This window comes from Engystomops pustulosus, chromosome 1 (assembly GCF_040894005.1).
Source record: "Engystomops pustulosus chromosome 1, aEngPut4.maternal, whole genome shotgun sequence".
NCBI classification, from domain to species: domain Eukaryota; kingdom Metazoa; phylum Chordata; class Amphibia; order Anura; family Leptodactylidae; genus Engystomops; species Engystomops pustulosus.
Genome location: NC_092411.1, coordinates 95,164,501 through 95,180,708, shown reverse-complemented (window position 1 = coordinate 95,180,708; position 16,208 = coordinate 95,164,501). Strand labels below are relative to the sequence as shown.

The following is a 16,208-nucleotide window of genomic DNA, read 5'->3' as shown; positions in this document are numbered from 1 at the left end:
GGGGGCTGCAGTATGCTGGCTACCTATATACACTATAATCCATATATAGATGTGTGTTTCTAATATATTTAATTTGTGGGGGGCTGTTTATGCTAAAAAATGGAGCGCATTGTATATATTTTATAACCTTGGGGGGGGGGGGGGAGTGATTTTTTGAGATTTGCCCTGTACAACAAATTACCTAGAAACTGCACTGCATCTGGGTCACTGACTAGCCCACTAGTGTGTGACACAGCATCAGCATGTGTAGTGTCAGTCATTAGTAATGTTGTCAACATTTTCTGATGAGTTTTATTTCAAAATTTATTGGGACGAGCATAGCAGGGGAACTGATTTTAAAGAGAACCTGTCATGTAAATTAACCCACCCAAAATAAAGACTTCATTAAAAACTATCATTAAAAAGCCTTGTACTTACTTCAATGGTTCCTTTCCAAGCGTGCAATGTTACAAAATAAGTTGATGTGAGGCCATCACACAAGTCCTGCATAGTCATTTTTGCTTGCATAGTCCTGCCTCCTTGTTGCTGATTGACAGACTATGATATTCTGCTCTATGGAGAGCTCTGTTACATCATTGGACACTTAAAGTCATGTTTTTTTGCAAAGAATGTGGGCACTAAAATAGAAACTGTCTCAGATTGTTACCAAGAATTTGTAAACAATTTGTAAACAAAACAGATGTTAACAAATTGTTTACGAATTCTTGGTAACAATCTGAGACAGTTTCTATTTTAGTGCCCACATTCTTTGCAAAAAATCTGTGTATATTTGTTCCTTTTTTGGTGAAAAGGTCTTGATGGTAGCACATAGAACTGGCAAGGTTGGAAATTGATAAGTGCCACTACAATATCCCTAAACTTAAAGTCATGTGACCAGGATGGCATCATCTGAGGTAGTTGCAACTGCAAAATCTACCTCATGTTTGTACAGTATATGATCACATGAAATGAAAATAGCCTCCATGGAGGATGGGGAAAAGTAGAATTCCATGGAGGACGTACAGGAGTAGAAGTTCATGGAGGCTGCTGTGATTTCATATGATCAGATATATTCATGGTGTACAGTTTCCTAATATTAGGAGGCTAAAAAACTGTGATGATGTCACCCTGGGACATGACATGCTGAGAAGAGGCATGGGACATGGGGAGGAGTAGATCGGAAAAGAGAGCAGGACATGCCCCCACTGATGCCAGGGAATATAACATAAAGTTGATTTATGTGGATGTAAGGGAAACAATTTTAGCTAAAAGAAGGGTGTCATTTAGTTAACTGGACTCTATAGGAAGCTGTCACTAGCTGTATATGTGAAAATGTGTTGACAGGGTTTCTTTATGGGTGCTGATGGAAGGGGCAGCATTTAAAGGGAACCTGTCACCACAACCCCCAATTTTTATCATGCAAATGTTGCTTAGTTTTTGTCATGTTTGTGAGTAATATAATCATATATTGTATTTTACCTGGTTCCCTGCCAAGCTCTCACGCTGAGACCAGGGGCAGGAGTTGGTCTGCTCCTGGATTTTTTTCCCAAGCCCACATGCTCCAGTCTCTTTTTCTGATGTCACGGATGGGGGGCAGCTAGGGACCAGGGGAGAGACATCTGGGGTTGTGGTGACAGGTTCCCTTTAAGTTTTTCTCTAAGGGTACACAGCTCTCAAGGGCTGATACCTTACAATTTCTGCAGATTTGTATGGTCAACACTGCTGGCAGATTCCCTTCAAGATGCTGTATATCTGTGTAAAGTACAGTGATGGCTCTCTATTATGTACCTCACATGAAGGGGTTCTGAGACTGCTTAGCTTGAGAGGTCCACTGGGGGATTCCCCTGTTTACCTGTGGGCCTGTCTGAGTCTGCCCACAGCCTTACACCTGAATGACCCATGACACTGATGGAGGGATCAGCAAAGTTCATTTTAGATATTTTTAAGCAGCATTCAGTAAGAAATGAACATCCCTTTTAATACTGACATCCTCACTGCCCATACTAAAAGACAAAAGCCAGTTTAGTTATGATAAGCTATGTCTAAGCTTATTTATATGGCCCTCCAATGCTGGTTTTTATACAATATAGATTAATAGATAGATATGTAAAGATGTATAGTAGATTATACACATGTAAGATAAGACAGATAATAGAAAGATTAGATAAATAAATAACGCTATGACATAGAAAAACATTAGAAAAATGGATGAAATAGCTTGCATGTAATCATTTACTAATTGATCCACTAAAGTCAGAAACAAAAATGACAAAGTTTGTTGAATTGGGTAAGTATTGGAAACCACTGGAGGCTTAGGTTAGTTGAGGGTACTGTAGAGGAATTGGCCAGCACTACTAGTGTGAATAGCGACCCCTCCAGTGATCTGATCCAACATGCCGCAGTTTAGAATAAGGGGGAGGGGGGCTTATTTGTATTCTGCAGCACGTAGCCAGAATCCTGCTGCTGTCAGCAGTAATGAGGCAGTGGGGGAGGGGGCAGAGGTACAGTATACAGAACACACTGGCTGGATGCGCCGCCGTTGTCCATGGTGCTGAAGGTTAATGCTTGCGTCTGAGATTCTGCTGCAGGTGGACGCAAAAGGTAAGTCCATCATGTACCCATAGCTGGAAGGGTTTGACAGGACTTTGTGTGCTGTCACTGATCTCATGACATATAAAACAGTGGCATCCCCTTACATTCACCTGAAGGTGACCTTGCCTGGTGACACTGTAATCCGCTTACCTGTATAGTGCTAGTGCTCACCAGCTAGGTGCAGCCTTAATATCATACTCCCAGCACAGTGTCCATGTCCAAGCTGCCTTGTGTGCAGGGCTTTTAGCTATCTATACCTGTATTTGTGGTGTATGTTGTACAGTAATGAATCAATGTTACATTAGTACAGACACCTTTCTCTAGCCTGACATTGCTGTTTTAGGAGAACAATGGATTATAAAATCACACCGCACAATAGGTTTATTGTCCCTTAAATCATTCATAAGGTGTTGCATTGTTATTTTATAGAAACATACATTTGAATTGAAGGTAATTTTGTACTTTGCTGTTACAGATCTCAGAATGAGAATGCCACCTGCCTTGAAGATGATAAGGTAATAGTGGCTCATGGCTTGAATGCATTGCTAATGGACATGTGTAAGTGAAGGAGATCCGATGTGCTTATGACCATGGTGCAGACCGTGCAGGTGGCAGTATTGGGGGCACCTGGAGTTGGGAAAACCTCCATCATCCGGCAGTTTGTAGCCCAGGAATTCCAGGAGGAATACACTCCAACAGAGAGCAGGCAGCTATATCGAGCCTCTGCTGTTCTAAGCGAGAGATTGTATGAGCTCCTAATCCTGGATTTACCAAACCTGCCAAGATATCCAGGCACTGCAGGACAGGTGAGGTTTGCTATACTCACTAGAATTGCCCATGTGCTGCATTGTTTCTGGTAATTTCATGAAAATCTGTCCCATGATATGATCGTAAACATTATAACAGTTTTATAATATTCTTTTCCTAAGATTTACAGTTTGGCAAAGAACAAAAGCGTCAAACTATAAACATGGATACACAATAGAAGCAGGGACGTCCTGCATAATATCTGTATGGTGTCACTTTGATGTACTAAGTCCCGTCCTCGTGTTTGATCCATGAAATCCAGCCGGCACATGATCTGAGATTCACAGACCGACCACAGTTGTGTTCCGCTGGCCTTACTTTTTTTTTTGAGTCGTTGTGTCCTTGAAAGGGGAATAGTAACACCCAGTGATCATTTTATCCAAAAAATAGGAAGTAGTATTATTCTATGGAATAAACTGCGTCATCCACATGTATAAACCATTAGATAGCGACAAATTTTATCATACTTGTCAGAATGTAAAGCTAAAATTTTAACCCCTTGGCACACCATGACATTCCCCAACATCATGGTGCGGCAGCGAGTGTATGAAAAGGTTCACAAGCTGGCACCATTTGTGACTATTAACCATTAAAATGCCCTGTGCACAACTGTCAAGGGCATTTAAAGGCTGGTGCTGCCATCTTTGTGCCGATCATAGTCCTCCCCCATGACCTCATCATGGGGAGGGCAACAATACATTGCTGTGACAGTTGGGAGTCTGAGACTCACAGGCCTGTCATTCAGCACCATCTGGACTGGACTGGAAAAAGGCACTGGGAAGCAATGCCTCCATTTATCTCATGCAGAGTTAGTGACCATTTTGGTGAAGCTGGAGTTGGAGTCTAAGTTCGGTAAATTGAGGAGTCAGAGGTTTGGCTTACTGGCTTCACAACTTACTGGCTGCTAAAACATCATAAAGCCTATATAAATTTGGTAACTCCAATTTTGTACCAACCCAAAGAATAAGGAGGAGTTGTCATTTAGAGCACACAATTAAAGCCATAAAAACAGGGCCCCGAAGAAAATGGTGTTAATTTTTTTTTAATTTTTTTTAAAATTCTTTTACACTTGAAATTTTTTTCCATCTTCCTGGTAGACTGTTTGGGATATTAAATACCATCACTAGGAGGTGCAATTTGTCAAGCAGAAAATAAGCCCTTATATAACTCTGTATACAGAAATATAAAAAAGTTAGGAAATTTTGAAAGTGGGGAGTGAGAATAGTAAACGCAGATACGAAAAATGGTCTTAAGGGGTTAAAGTGGTTTTCCAGGCTAAAACTATTAATGACAGGAGATCAGTTGGTTTGGAACATGCAACACTCCCACCAATAGCTTTACGGACAGAGCCATGCAGTAACCATCAAGGATTCACTTCAGTGGGAGGTGAGTCGGCTGTTAGATTTAGAAAGCTGCTACAATATGGGGCACATTTACTAAGAACAGTGCAGTGTGTACTATGTGCAGTTTGCCTGTGTGTAGTGCAGATGGCGCCAGATTCATGATTTCTGCCGCACGTTCTGCATGGATCTCTGCACTACCCCGACAGAGTGCACCGCTTTTTTTTCTTTTGGTTCACCTTTAACATAGGCCGTGCGACACATTTATACCGGACTTTGCATTATAAATTTGGCGCACGGTGTGACTGAACATCAGAACACCCCCTTCAGTGCAGAAATTTGTGTTGCATTAAGAATAGTGTAGCCGTGACACAAAAGGGTCACGTGCGATACATTTGTGGCATGGACATTTATTAAATACATGTGCCAAGCAGTTTACACTGAAAAGAATGTGCACGACCCTTAGTACGAGTAAATGTGCCTCTGTTTGCTTCTGACTCCATCTGTAGTGTACCAACACCAGAGACTGCAAGCTACCTAGAAGAGCCGTAGTTCACACCCTCTCACAAATCAATAGTGATAGTGTGCGATAGTAACCTTTATTCGATATGTGTTAAAAGATAGTAAGGGCAAAAATAACCAAATCACTGTAGGTGAGTGACCTGGTGACTAAAACTCAATGGGGCACATTTACTTACAGGGTCACCGGAGTTCATTGAAAGTGCAATGTCCGTCTGTAATGCACCGTGCCGCGATTCACTAAGATTGTGCGCCCGATATCATGAATGTGTCTCTTCCCCCGCTCAGGTCCGTCAGAGTTCACCATCTTTGTAGTGGAGCATCTAAGTGCTTGGGCTTTCGCAGCAAGCGCAGCTGTGTCACAAAAAGCGTCACATGCGCCATGATCCCAGTGCACACACTTCTTAAATACTTGTGCAAGCCGAAAACGGTGCAGTCTAACATAAATACGCATGACCCTTAGTAAATGAGCCGCAATGTACAAATTTGATTTAATGTTGGGGTGCCCTGCTTACATTCCAGTAAGATGAAGGAAGCATACCACCAGGGATGGATCTATATTCTCTCATCTAGTCTCCCATAGGACTAATGAGAAGTCAAATGACAAAATAGCTCTTAGTGGGGGCCATGTAAACAGAGGCGAGCTGTATTTCAATGTTGCAGTTATATTCCCTGTATTTCCATATACGCCCACAACAGTATAACATCTACACCTAAGGTGTCTCTGTGTATTTCTATAGGGCCTCTCATACACTTATGATGAATTGGCCCCCTCCCTGAGGGAAGCTTACAGATGGTAACAAGTAGACATACCCCAACTCAGAATTCTGCTAACTCGTCCTCGACTGTGTAACTGGCATGCTGCATAGCCTCCAGGACTTATATGGCCGTGTAAGCCAGCTGTTGCCCTGCTTCTCACATACAGTTTTATTAATGATATAGATATGTTGTCCAGTCACATTCATTGTCATCTATCGATACATCTAGGACCATGCTGTACTTTTGTATAATTCCAGTTTTATGCAAAAAAAAATCTTTAATTATACAGGTACCCTAAAAATAAGCAGGTAAACTCGAGGGGGAAATGCTGTCATGGGGAGCTTCATAAAGACGCACCGAGGAGGCTGTGTGTGCCATCATATATAGTTTTAAGAATGAAGACTACAGGAAAATGGTTTATAATCAATCATAACATCAGTATACAGTTTGACAGCATACTGCTGGACAATCTCTTGTCATCTGAAGTTACTGCACGCTTACTGTATATACTGTACATGCTGGTTTTTACTAAATAACAACCTGTCACTAGCAGAAGTGAATGGGCTGTGTGGGAATATTACCATGTTAGCAGAGCATGCACGGTAAATAACAGGCTGTCACTGCAACATACCATGAGGGAACCAAATACATCTAATTCTAATATTTACTTTTCCTTCTTGTTTCTTTTCCAGGAGTGGTTGGATCCGCGATTTCGAGGTCTCCGGAACAGCAGAGTCTTCATTCTTGTGTTTGATATCTGCAGTCCTGAAAGTTTCCACCATGTGAAGCAATTAAGGCAGCAAATCATAGACAGGTCAGAATCACAGTACTGAGTCATAATAGGGACAGTAATGACAAGTTGTGCTAATATAATAATATAGATAACTTCTGCTTCTATGGAACCCACACTGATTCACATCCTGCCCATAGAATGTGGAAGTGCTGCTCCTAAATATCTTTAAGACTTCTAAGGAAATAAAAATGTTTATGTTCACAAACGATTGTATGTAGCAAAGTGACATCAGAGTCTGGGTTTATAATATTGATGACCTAATCATAAGTACAAAGGTCAAATAACCAAACACTGCTTATCTAGACATCAGTATCTGTGTCCTAGAAAAGCTCCTTTAAGTTTGGGAAACATTGGGTAGGTTCACTGTGGAATTTCCACTGCAAAACCATTGGTTTCTGTTGTGGCTTTGAGATGAGGTCTGTGGTTTGTTCAACCTTTTGCAATACAGTTTGAAGAAAAAAAAATCATTGACATGCTGTGGATACGAAACATGCAATTCATTTTGTTACACCGTTTCCTTTTCTGTTATCAGCCAGACATTTATGCCCATAGAATGGCTGAAGATGGGGAGTCATGTGATCTCTATTTGTCCATAAACAATCCTGGCAGGGTCATGGACAAATATCACATGACCCTCCATCTGCGGCCATTTTATGGACGGGAATGTCTGGCTGATAAGGTAAAAGACAGGAGGCTTCACTTTACACATCAAGAAAGCAGAGGAGAACTTTCTATAGATGTATATTGGTAAATTGCCTAATATCCTGCCCCCCACACTTACACACACATTACAAAAAACAAGAGGTAAAGTGGCCAACCCCTTTAATCAGTCTATAAACAGACGACGTATGACAAAGTATATGGAACCTAGAGTGAATCACATCCTGCCCGTAAAATGTGAAATTTATATAGATTACATAAATAGAAATTTATATTAAAAAATTCACGTTTACAGCTTCAGAACAATAGATTGCAAAGTGACGTTAAAGGGTTTCTCCAATATTACAATATTGGTAGGGCTGTATTTACAGCTGACATTGCCCTAGGCACAGCTGAAAACACCCACATTTTTTATGCTACCCCATTATGATTTGCTTTTTTTTTTTTACTTAATATTATATTATGCTATACTGTATATACAAAGAATATAAGCTTAGTGATATTCATCAACTGTAATCCTATAGGTAAAAGCCCACCCCTAAAGACTATTACCAAATGAAGCCCCCATTCCTGAAGACGTTAACCCTTGCATGCCCCACTCCAATATACTGTTATCCACTATGTCCCCACCTCTTACCACTTGTGTCACACTATTTTATGCTTCAAGCCTATACATCATGACACCAATTCCTTTACTCCTGTATAAGTAGACTCTCTGGTTCTCTGAAAAGGAATGAAATCTAAGGAATGAAAATAAAGAAAAATGGGAAAAAAAAACAAACTCTAGAACAGTGATGGCGAACCTTTTAGAGAGTGCCCAAACTACAACCATAATCCACTTATTTAACGTGAAGTGCCAACATGGCATTTTAAGCAGTAACTTATTGCTACCTGTTCTTCTACACCATTCAATTGTATCGGCCGCCTAACTCTACCAATACAGTTGAAAGAAAGAGGACAGATGGCTTCTCTCCAGGGTCTCTCTGTACAGGAAGAATGGTGGGTCTAGCAGGAGGACCTCCAAAGATAATGCACTTCTGTCAACACCTTCTCATTTTTTCCGCAGTTCCAAAGAGCCAATGAAGTGTCACTTTAAAATAGCAATGAGAGCAGCAACTCTTAAGTTTTGGTGGATTTGGTCCTGTTTGGTGAACTCTGTCCTGCAGTGATGGCCTGAGTGCCCACAGAAAGGGCTCCGAGTGCCACCTCTGGCACCCGTGCCATAGGTTCGCCACCACTGCTCTAGAAGAACAACCCCCCCCCCTGTATCTGGACGCTCTAGGCGCAGGCCCTTGCGTGCATAATGACAAATACAGCCCTGAATATTGATGACCTCATGACAACACAGCTAAATCCCATTCAAATTTGTGAGGATAAGTTACAATACTAAACAAAATTGTGTAGACCATCAATGTAAGTGTCCCAGAAAATCCCTTTAAGTTTGGGAAACAGTGCACAGGATCATTATGAAATGTCCATTGCAAAAAACGGTTGGTTTCTGCAGCGGCTTTCAACATTTTGAACATTTTATATAACAACCTTGGAAAATCCTTGATATGCTGCAGATGCAAAGTCAAAATCATTTTGCATTGTGTTTTTTTATGAAGAATGTGAATAGATTGAGAGTAGAAGCAGGTGATCTATGATTCCAGCAGTTTTTTTCATAGAAAACAGGAAAAATTTGAATTAATTTATTGTGAATAATGTCAAATTTCCGCATGAAAATTGACATGATTTGGGGAATTTATTCTCTATAACATATCATTTTTATCCTGAAGATTCACATTCCCTTAATGGAAGAGGAGAAATCACTGTGGTATTTGAAGACACATGTGGAAGTCCATCATGAATCGGATTGTATTACATGTAAATTCACTGCAGATTTAGATGCATGTCATGTGCAAATAGGCATCCGCCTAATGTTCTTTGACAGAAATCCTTTTTATTCTGCCTTTAAATCAATATTTCTAAGAAATGAATTGACACTACTGTCTGTTATTCTGCAGCACCAGCAAACCCCCTCTTATTGTGGTAGTTGGAAATAAGAGAGACCAACAGAAGCATCGCTTTGTACCGCGCCATGTCCTATCTATCCTGGTAAAGAAGAGCTGGAAATGTGGATATTTGGAATGTTCCGCCCGTAACAACTGGCACATCCTATTGCTTTTTAAGGAGCTCCTCATCAGCACCACCACAAGAAGCAGGAGTCACACACCCAGCATCTGCCTGCAGGGGGCACTTCACAGAGAGCGATGCATTGTAATGTAATAAAGTTAGGTCTGTAAACCCAATAACGAACACTGGCTTCATATATCAAAACTGTTTCAGACTAGTGTCCTTGTAGGAAAATCCATCAGGCATATTAATTGCAATGTAAAGGTGCAGTGGATTCCAGGATATCTTTGGGATGGTTTATCAATGTATGACTCGCTGCACCTGCTTCATTTACTTGAATAAGCTGAGTTGCAGTACCAGGGAGGGCCACACTTGTATGGATGCTGTTGGGCTAAGAAATGTTTAACATGAAGTAAAAGTATCTTAAAAGAATCTATTAATGTGCTAGAAAATCCCTATAAGTGATAGTTTAAGTTGACTGATCACTATAAAAAAAAAAATCAGGTTAAAAGGGTTTCTGGGGATAAAAGTTTCTTAAAACTGGCCCATTGTTGGTTAAAAAAATGAATAAAGAGAAATGTACCTATTATAGATCTATCCCCACTGTGGGTCAGTTCTGTAGGTAATAATTTGCCGATTGGGTAGAGACTTTCTTTAACTTGGTATACACCTTTTGGGGGATCATTCAATAGTCGCATATGGGATCAGCTAATTTGTTTGTTTGTTATCCCATTTACTAACTGAATTAACACATCTAATTGGCGGAATATTAATGAAGGGATTGAGGAGGATAGCTGTCAGATGAATAAGCAGAAGAATAAACCATACCTTCTCTTTCCTATACTGTACTAGAAGAATGACAAAATGTCCAACAAGGCCACATTCTCTGAGATAGCATCGATACATGGAAGCCAGTTTTGACACAAGGCAATAGTCCTGTATCCTCCGCTCAGCCTTATGTTCTATGAGGATTCTGTAGTATGTCAAACACAAATATTACCATATCGAAGCCTATGATAATAGAAGGCCTTTGTACACAAAAAAGCAAAAAAGTCTCCCTCTCCACCTGTCATGTCACACAGCAATAAAAGGGCTCCTCCATTAACTCCCTGTCATTATATCCATTTTATTATTAGTACACGATGATGTATAAAAGGTCTAGTTAACATTTGTCATACCTCATTTACTCGAAACATGACGATATTTTATCACATGTATAATGCAATTCTGGTGCATACCCCTTTGGGATGGGGGTTGGTTAATATATGCAGAGTGATTTGTTAATGTATATTCATATATATGGATTTTTGTTCCACTATGATTCGTAACAGCAGCATTTGAATAAATATACAAGAAAAAAAAATTGTTTTTTAGTATTTTTTTTTAGCATTTATAAAATTTACATTTAGAACTTTTATATTTTACACCTCATTTGAGCTCCTGTGTCATTCCTCTCCAATTTCTCTTCCCTTCCCCCATGCAGTCATTGACAGTTTTATGTACAGATGGAAAGCTATTCTGATTAAATGGAAAGACTAAGCTAGAATTTAAAGCCTTTCCATAAAATGTTCTCCTTGTTGTCCCATGTCCTTTATGTGTGATTTCATGTAGACTCTTTTATGGTTCAATTGTTGGGCTTATTACTAGCAGTTATATTATTAGTAGTAGTTAAAATAATATTTCAAGGAAAATTGCTTTTAAAATATAATACAAAGATTTTTTTTTTGCGAGCGGTTACCCAAAATAAATCTATTATAATATTACCATTAGAAAACATGCCAGAGTTGTTTTTGTAAAATTTTGCAGACAAGATAAGCATAAAAAATGTCAATGATTCCCCCTGCCAAACAAACAATAAGCGCAGGACTACATTTTTGTTTGTTTAGTCACACTTTCGCTACTCCCATACATATGTAAGCCCTTTGGTTAAAAAAAAAAAAGTGTGTGTGTGGGGGGGGCATAAAACATCTAATTACATGGTAGTGGACAAGCATACACTTACAGACCAATGTAACCAATAATAATGCTACATGAAGAGCACTAGTATTATTGTGCAGAATATACACAAAAATACAGGACTGATCAGATCCAGACTATGGGGGTTCTTTAAAAGTTATCTAAACCAGACCACCATTATGAACCAGATATTAAAGGATCCTGGAAATTGTTCGAGAGAGAGACACACAGACAATGGTTTGAATCTGACAGATATTCCTCCAGAAACTACTATTGGCAGTGCAACATCCCCACCGGGGGCCAAACAGTGTATGGAGACCCTGGCTTGGTTGCAGCCTAGCTACTTATGTCAAGGTAGCTCCATCCTAGTATAGCCCTCATCCATACCTGTCAGGGGAAGCAGGGTGAAGCAAGCATGTGTGTAGGCGACAGGTCCATTGTAGATGGTAAAAGGCCCTTGATGGTAGGGGCTAGACAAGGATTCACAAAAAAAGGCAGAGATTATTCAAATTCATTGTTCCTTTATTAAGTGAACTCTTAGCAGCAGATAATTCCTTTCAGAATTCATCTCTCTGAGGGCAAGCAGGCTGTTCAGTTGGCTAGCTAGATAACAGAAATAGAAGTTCCCTGGAAAGCAGGAAGCAGCAACAAGTACTTCAGCCTGGACAGTGGTCAGCTAGGGTGTATCAATCTCCAGGGAGCCGAGCCAATGATGCATTCTCAGCATAATCTCAAGACCCTGAAGCTCAGAGCCTATCTCACTGATGGCGAACCTTTTAGAGACAGAGTGCCCAAACTAAGACCAAGACCCGCTTATTTATCGCAAAGTGCCAACACAGAAATTTAATTTGTGACTTATACTCCCTTCTCTGTCACAGCTTTCATTCATATCAGCACCTGAGGACACCAATAAAGCAGAAAATAGAAGAAATTTGGATGATCATTGTAGCTTCTCTCCAGGGTCACATAAACAGGAAGAATTGTCAGGGCAGCAGCTACAAAGATAATATAGATCTGTCCACACCTTCCACTCCTCCAGTAGTCCCAGCTAGCTCTGTGCACATCAAGTCCTGGGCTGTCTGGGACTGCAGGAAGATACCTGGAGTCATCTCTGGTGATGGCCTGGGTGCCCACAGAAAAGGCTCTGAGTGCCACCTCTGGCACCCGTGCCATAGGTTCGCCACCACTGGCCTATCTTTATGGGCTAGAAGATTGTAGCCAATTAGAGCTTGCATTGCCTCAGGAAAGATACATTTCTCATATATATTCCCACTCTAGGCAGGAAATAGCTCAGCAGTATGGCTGAGCACACCAGTAAAGTGAATGTTGGCTTCTAAAGGGGCACTAAAGAATTTCCTGCAGGTCATTACAGCAGAATAACAAAAGCAAAATGGCCTGCAGAAGCTACACATTCCACTTGTTTCTAGTCTGAATTTTAGAGGTTTAGCACTGGAATGCCTGTTTCTAGTGCAAGAAGAGACGGAGCTGTTGGGAAGTCCACAGAAAAGCTGGTTGTTCTGGAAGAGTATGTTTGCAGAACCAAATTCAATAGTTACAGACCGTCGCTTCCTCTGCTGTTTGGTAGTGACAGCGTTTATGGGCGCTTTGTCACCCTTAGGGCTCATTCACATGGCCATCTGCGGGGATGTACATACGGCCGCATGTACGTCCCCATAGACGGCAATAGCAGCGCGGCGCAGATACAGTGCCACACATGTGTGGCACCGATCCGGGCTGCACACCGCAAAAAGATAGAGCTATGCACGGCGGGCATACCGCGTGTGAATGGACCCTTAATGTAAGTAAGGTCTCCATAGATTACAACTTTGTTTCGTAGTGTAGTTGGGATTTTGTGGACAGGCATGAACATGCTTTAGTACAGCTTACCCCTGAAGACATACTGTGGTTATCAACAGTCAAAGATTCTGAATAAGATCATTGACTATATTAAATAATGATGCCATATCCCTGTTAAACTGCAGAATGAGGCGTCAGACACTGTGCATACTAAATTCTATCTTATGTTTGTTAACATGGCATATTAAGAAAAGTCAGCCACCTTGTCATTCAATGTCCAACTACAAAAAAGAATTCAAGAAAGAATAGGACTTGGAAACTGTATACACCAAAACCAAATACTGGCCCGGAAGTGAAAGGGATCGGGGGATGGGTGACTGGAATGGCTTACTGAAAAAGAACTCCATATGAAGTACTCCTTACCCAGTGCACCAACAATTACATCATTTAAGCAGTCTACAACACAGGACATATCTAGGGAAGCCTCACATGTCATTTACAGGCAAGACACAGCATCTTTACTCTCCATGTCAACATTGCTGTGTGGTAGTTTAATGAGATCGTTATCCCACCGGCTCATGTTAGAAGGTAATCGGAAGCGATGAACGTGGATAAGGAGATGTTAGTGAACAGTGGAGGGGAATTTATTTTCGCATAATGCCTATTACAGATTTAAAGGGGTTGTCCACTTTCAGCAAATAAGTGATATTGTTTGTAAAATGAAGAGTTATGTTTTCCAATTACAGTTTTCTAGATATCTGTTTGCTGTGATTCTGTTGGAAGCTCCATTGTTGACATCATTATGGACAGATTTCTATCCTCTGGGTGTAATGAACAGGCAGGTGCAGGAGCAGTTATTATCACAGAGAGTAGTCAGAGCAGTATGATAATAATGGCTCATACACCTGCTTGTCCATCACATCACCATGGACAGATTTTTATCCTCCGGGTGTAAACAATGAATATAACTTTTCATTACACAAACCATTTCAATTATTTGCTGAAAGTGGACAACCCCTTTAACTTGCCCAGGACCTATTTCTGAGAGGTAGATGTTTAGCATGAAAGTTAAATCTGAGGTTTCACATGTCAATTTACAGATGACCCCTTCTTCTTGCATTTCATATTGAGCTTGGTTGTGGGGTCCCATACTGAACAGCCTCCTCCTTGTCAAGACATTTTGCCTTCTTTCTCGAAGTGAAGAAAAGCCACCTGGCTTTCCCCAAAGCAGCCACAACACATGAAGTACTCTCCAAAATTAGATTTTCGATTGGAATCACTTTGCCACACATGGAGGGCTTCTTCTTGAAGTGGAAGACCTTCATTGTGACAAACATGACTAGGTTGGAGTTGACTCAATTACACCATTGTATCTTACCTTGGGACTCTGCCCCCCCCCCCCCATAGCTTCATGTGTAACAAAGATTCCAGTATACTCAACTGTGGTCCACACTTGCATTCGGCAGGTTCAGTTTTCGGTTTAAAATAGCTGAAAATGGAATTTTAACGGGAGGCAGACTTTCCGTCCAACTGCCGTTCTTAGTTTTCGCTATACTCTCCTAAAATGAAGGGCGTCATGGATACCCTTGACGCTTGTGTGAACTGAGCCAAACGCAAGAAGTACCATAGTAAATCTACAGCAATCCCATTCCCTGTGGACATCCTCTCCACTATAAAAAGAGGAGCACATGTTATGTCAGATGTGACATATAAATTTAGTATTTCATACAGGAAGTTGCGACACAAACAAACAATGAAATTTCCCAAAAATATTTAATCAGCAGCAAGAATCAACATTACAGTAAATTCTGTTTAACATACTTGTCAACACCCATTCTTGGATACACACACCTGTGCACATACTTTGAGGGTTCAGTGCACTCACACAGACAGGAACTTCTCTCTTCTGCTCTAAATCCTGCTCTCCAGTGCATCTGCAATCGCTCAACATTTCACTACTCAATCTGGACAATGTTTTGACAATACAAAATCTCAAACCTGAAATTTCTTTTCATCAAAGCAGGTACGTCACACCTAAGTTGCACCTGCAGCAGCCCAGGGGTGCCTGTTTTAGGATTACTATCTGATACCTTTAGTCAAGTTCAGTCCCGTTTGGTCAAAGCTGGCCAAGTGCACAGTGAACGCTACATTAGATTATCTAGCAAGGAAGAGATAAAAGCACCATATGCATATATGTATATTACATATTATATCAACTCTATAAAAGCATTTTTCCAACAGTCAAGTGAATGGCTTATTTTATCAGAAGGAACACTTTTTGGTTAGGATTTCCTGTTTTAAGCAGGCCTACAGATGCCATTGCTATATATATATGGAACAGCCGAATAATTCATGCACCCTAAAGAAAGGGTAATGTATACTCAATATAGAATGAAGTTCATGTAGCAGAATTATAAGTGGAAGTTTCCAAGATGATCATCTTGTCAGCAGGTAACATATAATAGAATAATGCTTCCTGTCCAAATTATTTGTCAATAAATACACCTTTCCTGTGGAGCTGAATAAAATGGTAAAATATAAAAATAGACATTTTATTCAAAACAGATTTGTGATAGATTATGGGATTTCTGAAGAAGGTGCTCCTGAGAACTATAATGACAGGGTGAAAAGCTGACAGACCTCATTTCTTGTGACATAGTCCAGGATTGTGTTCAGGATGCTATTCGCCCAACAATCCACTTTAAATGTGATTGTGGCACTGTTCAGGTTTGATCTCTATCATGAGAAACTCTGTTTAGTATTGTTAAGGGTGGTGGTATATAACGTCGTAATGAACAGATAATGTAACAACTGTTGCATCGTACCTTTAAATTATCAGTAACTACTGTCTCTTAAGTACACTTGTTAATTATAACTCAAAACAGGCTAAA

General features: G+C 40.4%; 1 protein-coding gene across 1 annotated transcript; it reads left to right on the top strand.

The window, feature by feature from the left end:
• The first annotated feature begins 2,446 nt into the window (after positions 1 to 2,446).
• RASL10A (RAS like family 10 member A) lies at positions 2,447 to 10,936 on the top strand. Its single transcript, XM_072148490.1, has 4 exons — positions 2,447 to 2,580; positions 3,047 to 3,377; positions 6,689 to 6,810; positions 9,456 to 10,936. Exons 2-4 carry the CDS (start codon positions 3,156 to 3,158, stop codon positions 9,715 to 9,717), a joined length of 606 nt encoding a protein of 201 aa, XP_072004591.1. The 5' UTR covers positions 2,447 to 2,580; positions 3,047 to 3,155; the 3' UTR covers positions 9,718 to 10,936.
• The last annotated feature ends 5,272 nt before the right edge of the window (positions 10,937 to 16,208 follow it).

Bases quoted from the DNA above. Each gene is read 5' to 3' on its own strand.
- RASL10A (XM_072148490.1), top strand. From the start codon at position 3,156: ATGACCATGGTGCAGACCGTGCAGGTGGCAGTATTGGGGGCACCTGGA. The intron at 3,378-6,688 runs GTGAGGTTTGCT...TTTCTTTTCCAG, and splicing joins ATCCAGGCACTGCAGGACAG to GAGTGGTTGGATCCGCGATT. The intron at 6,811-9,455 runs GTCAGAATCACA...GTTATTCTGCAG, and splicing joins AGGCAGCAAATCATAGACAG to CACCAGCAAACCCCCTCTTA.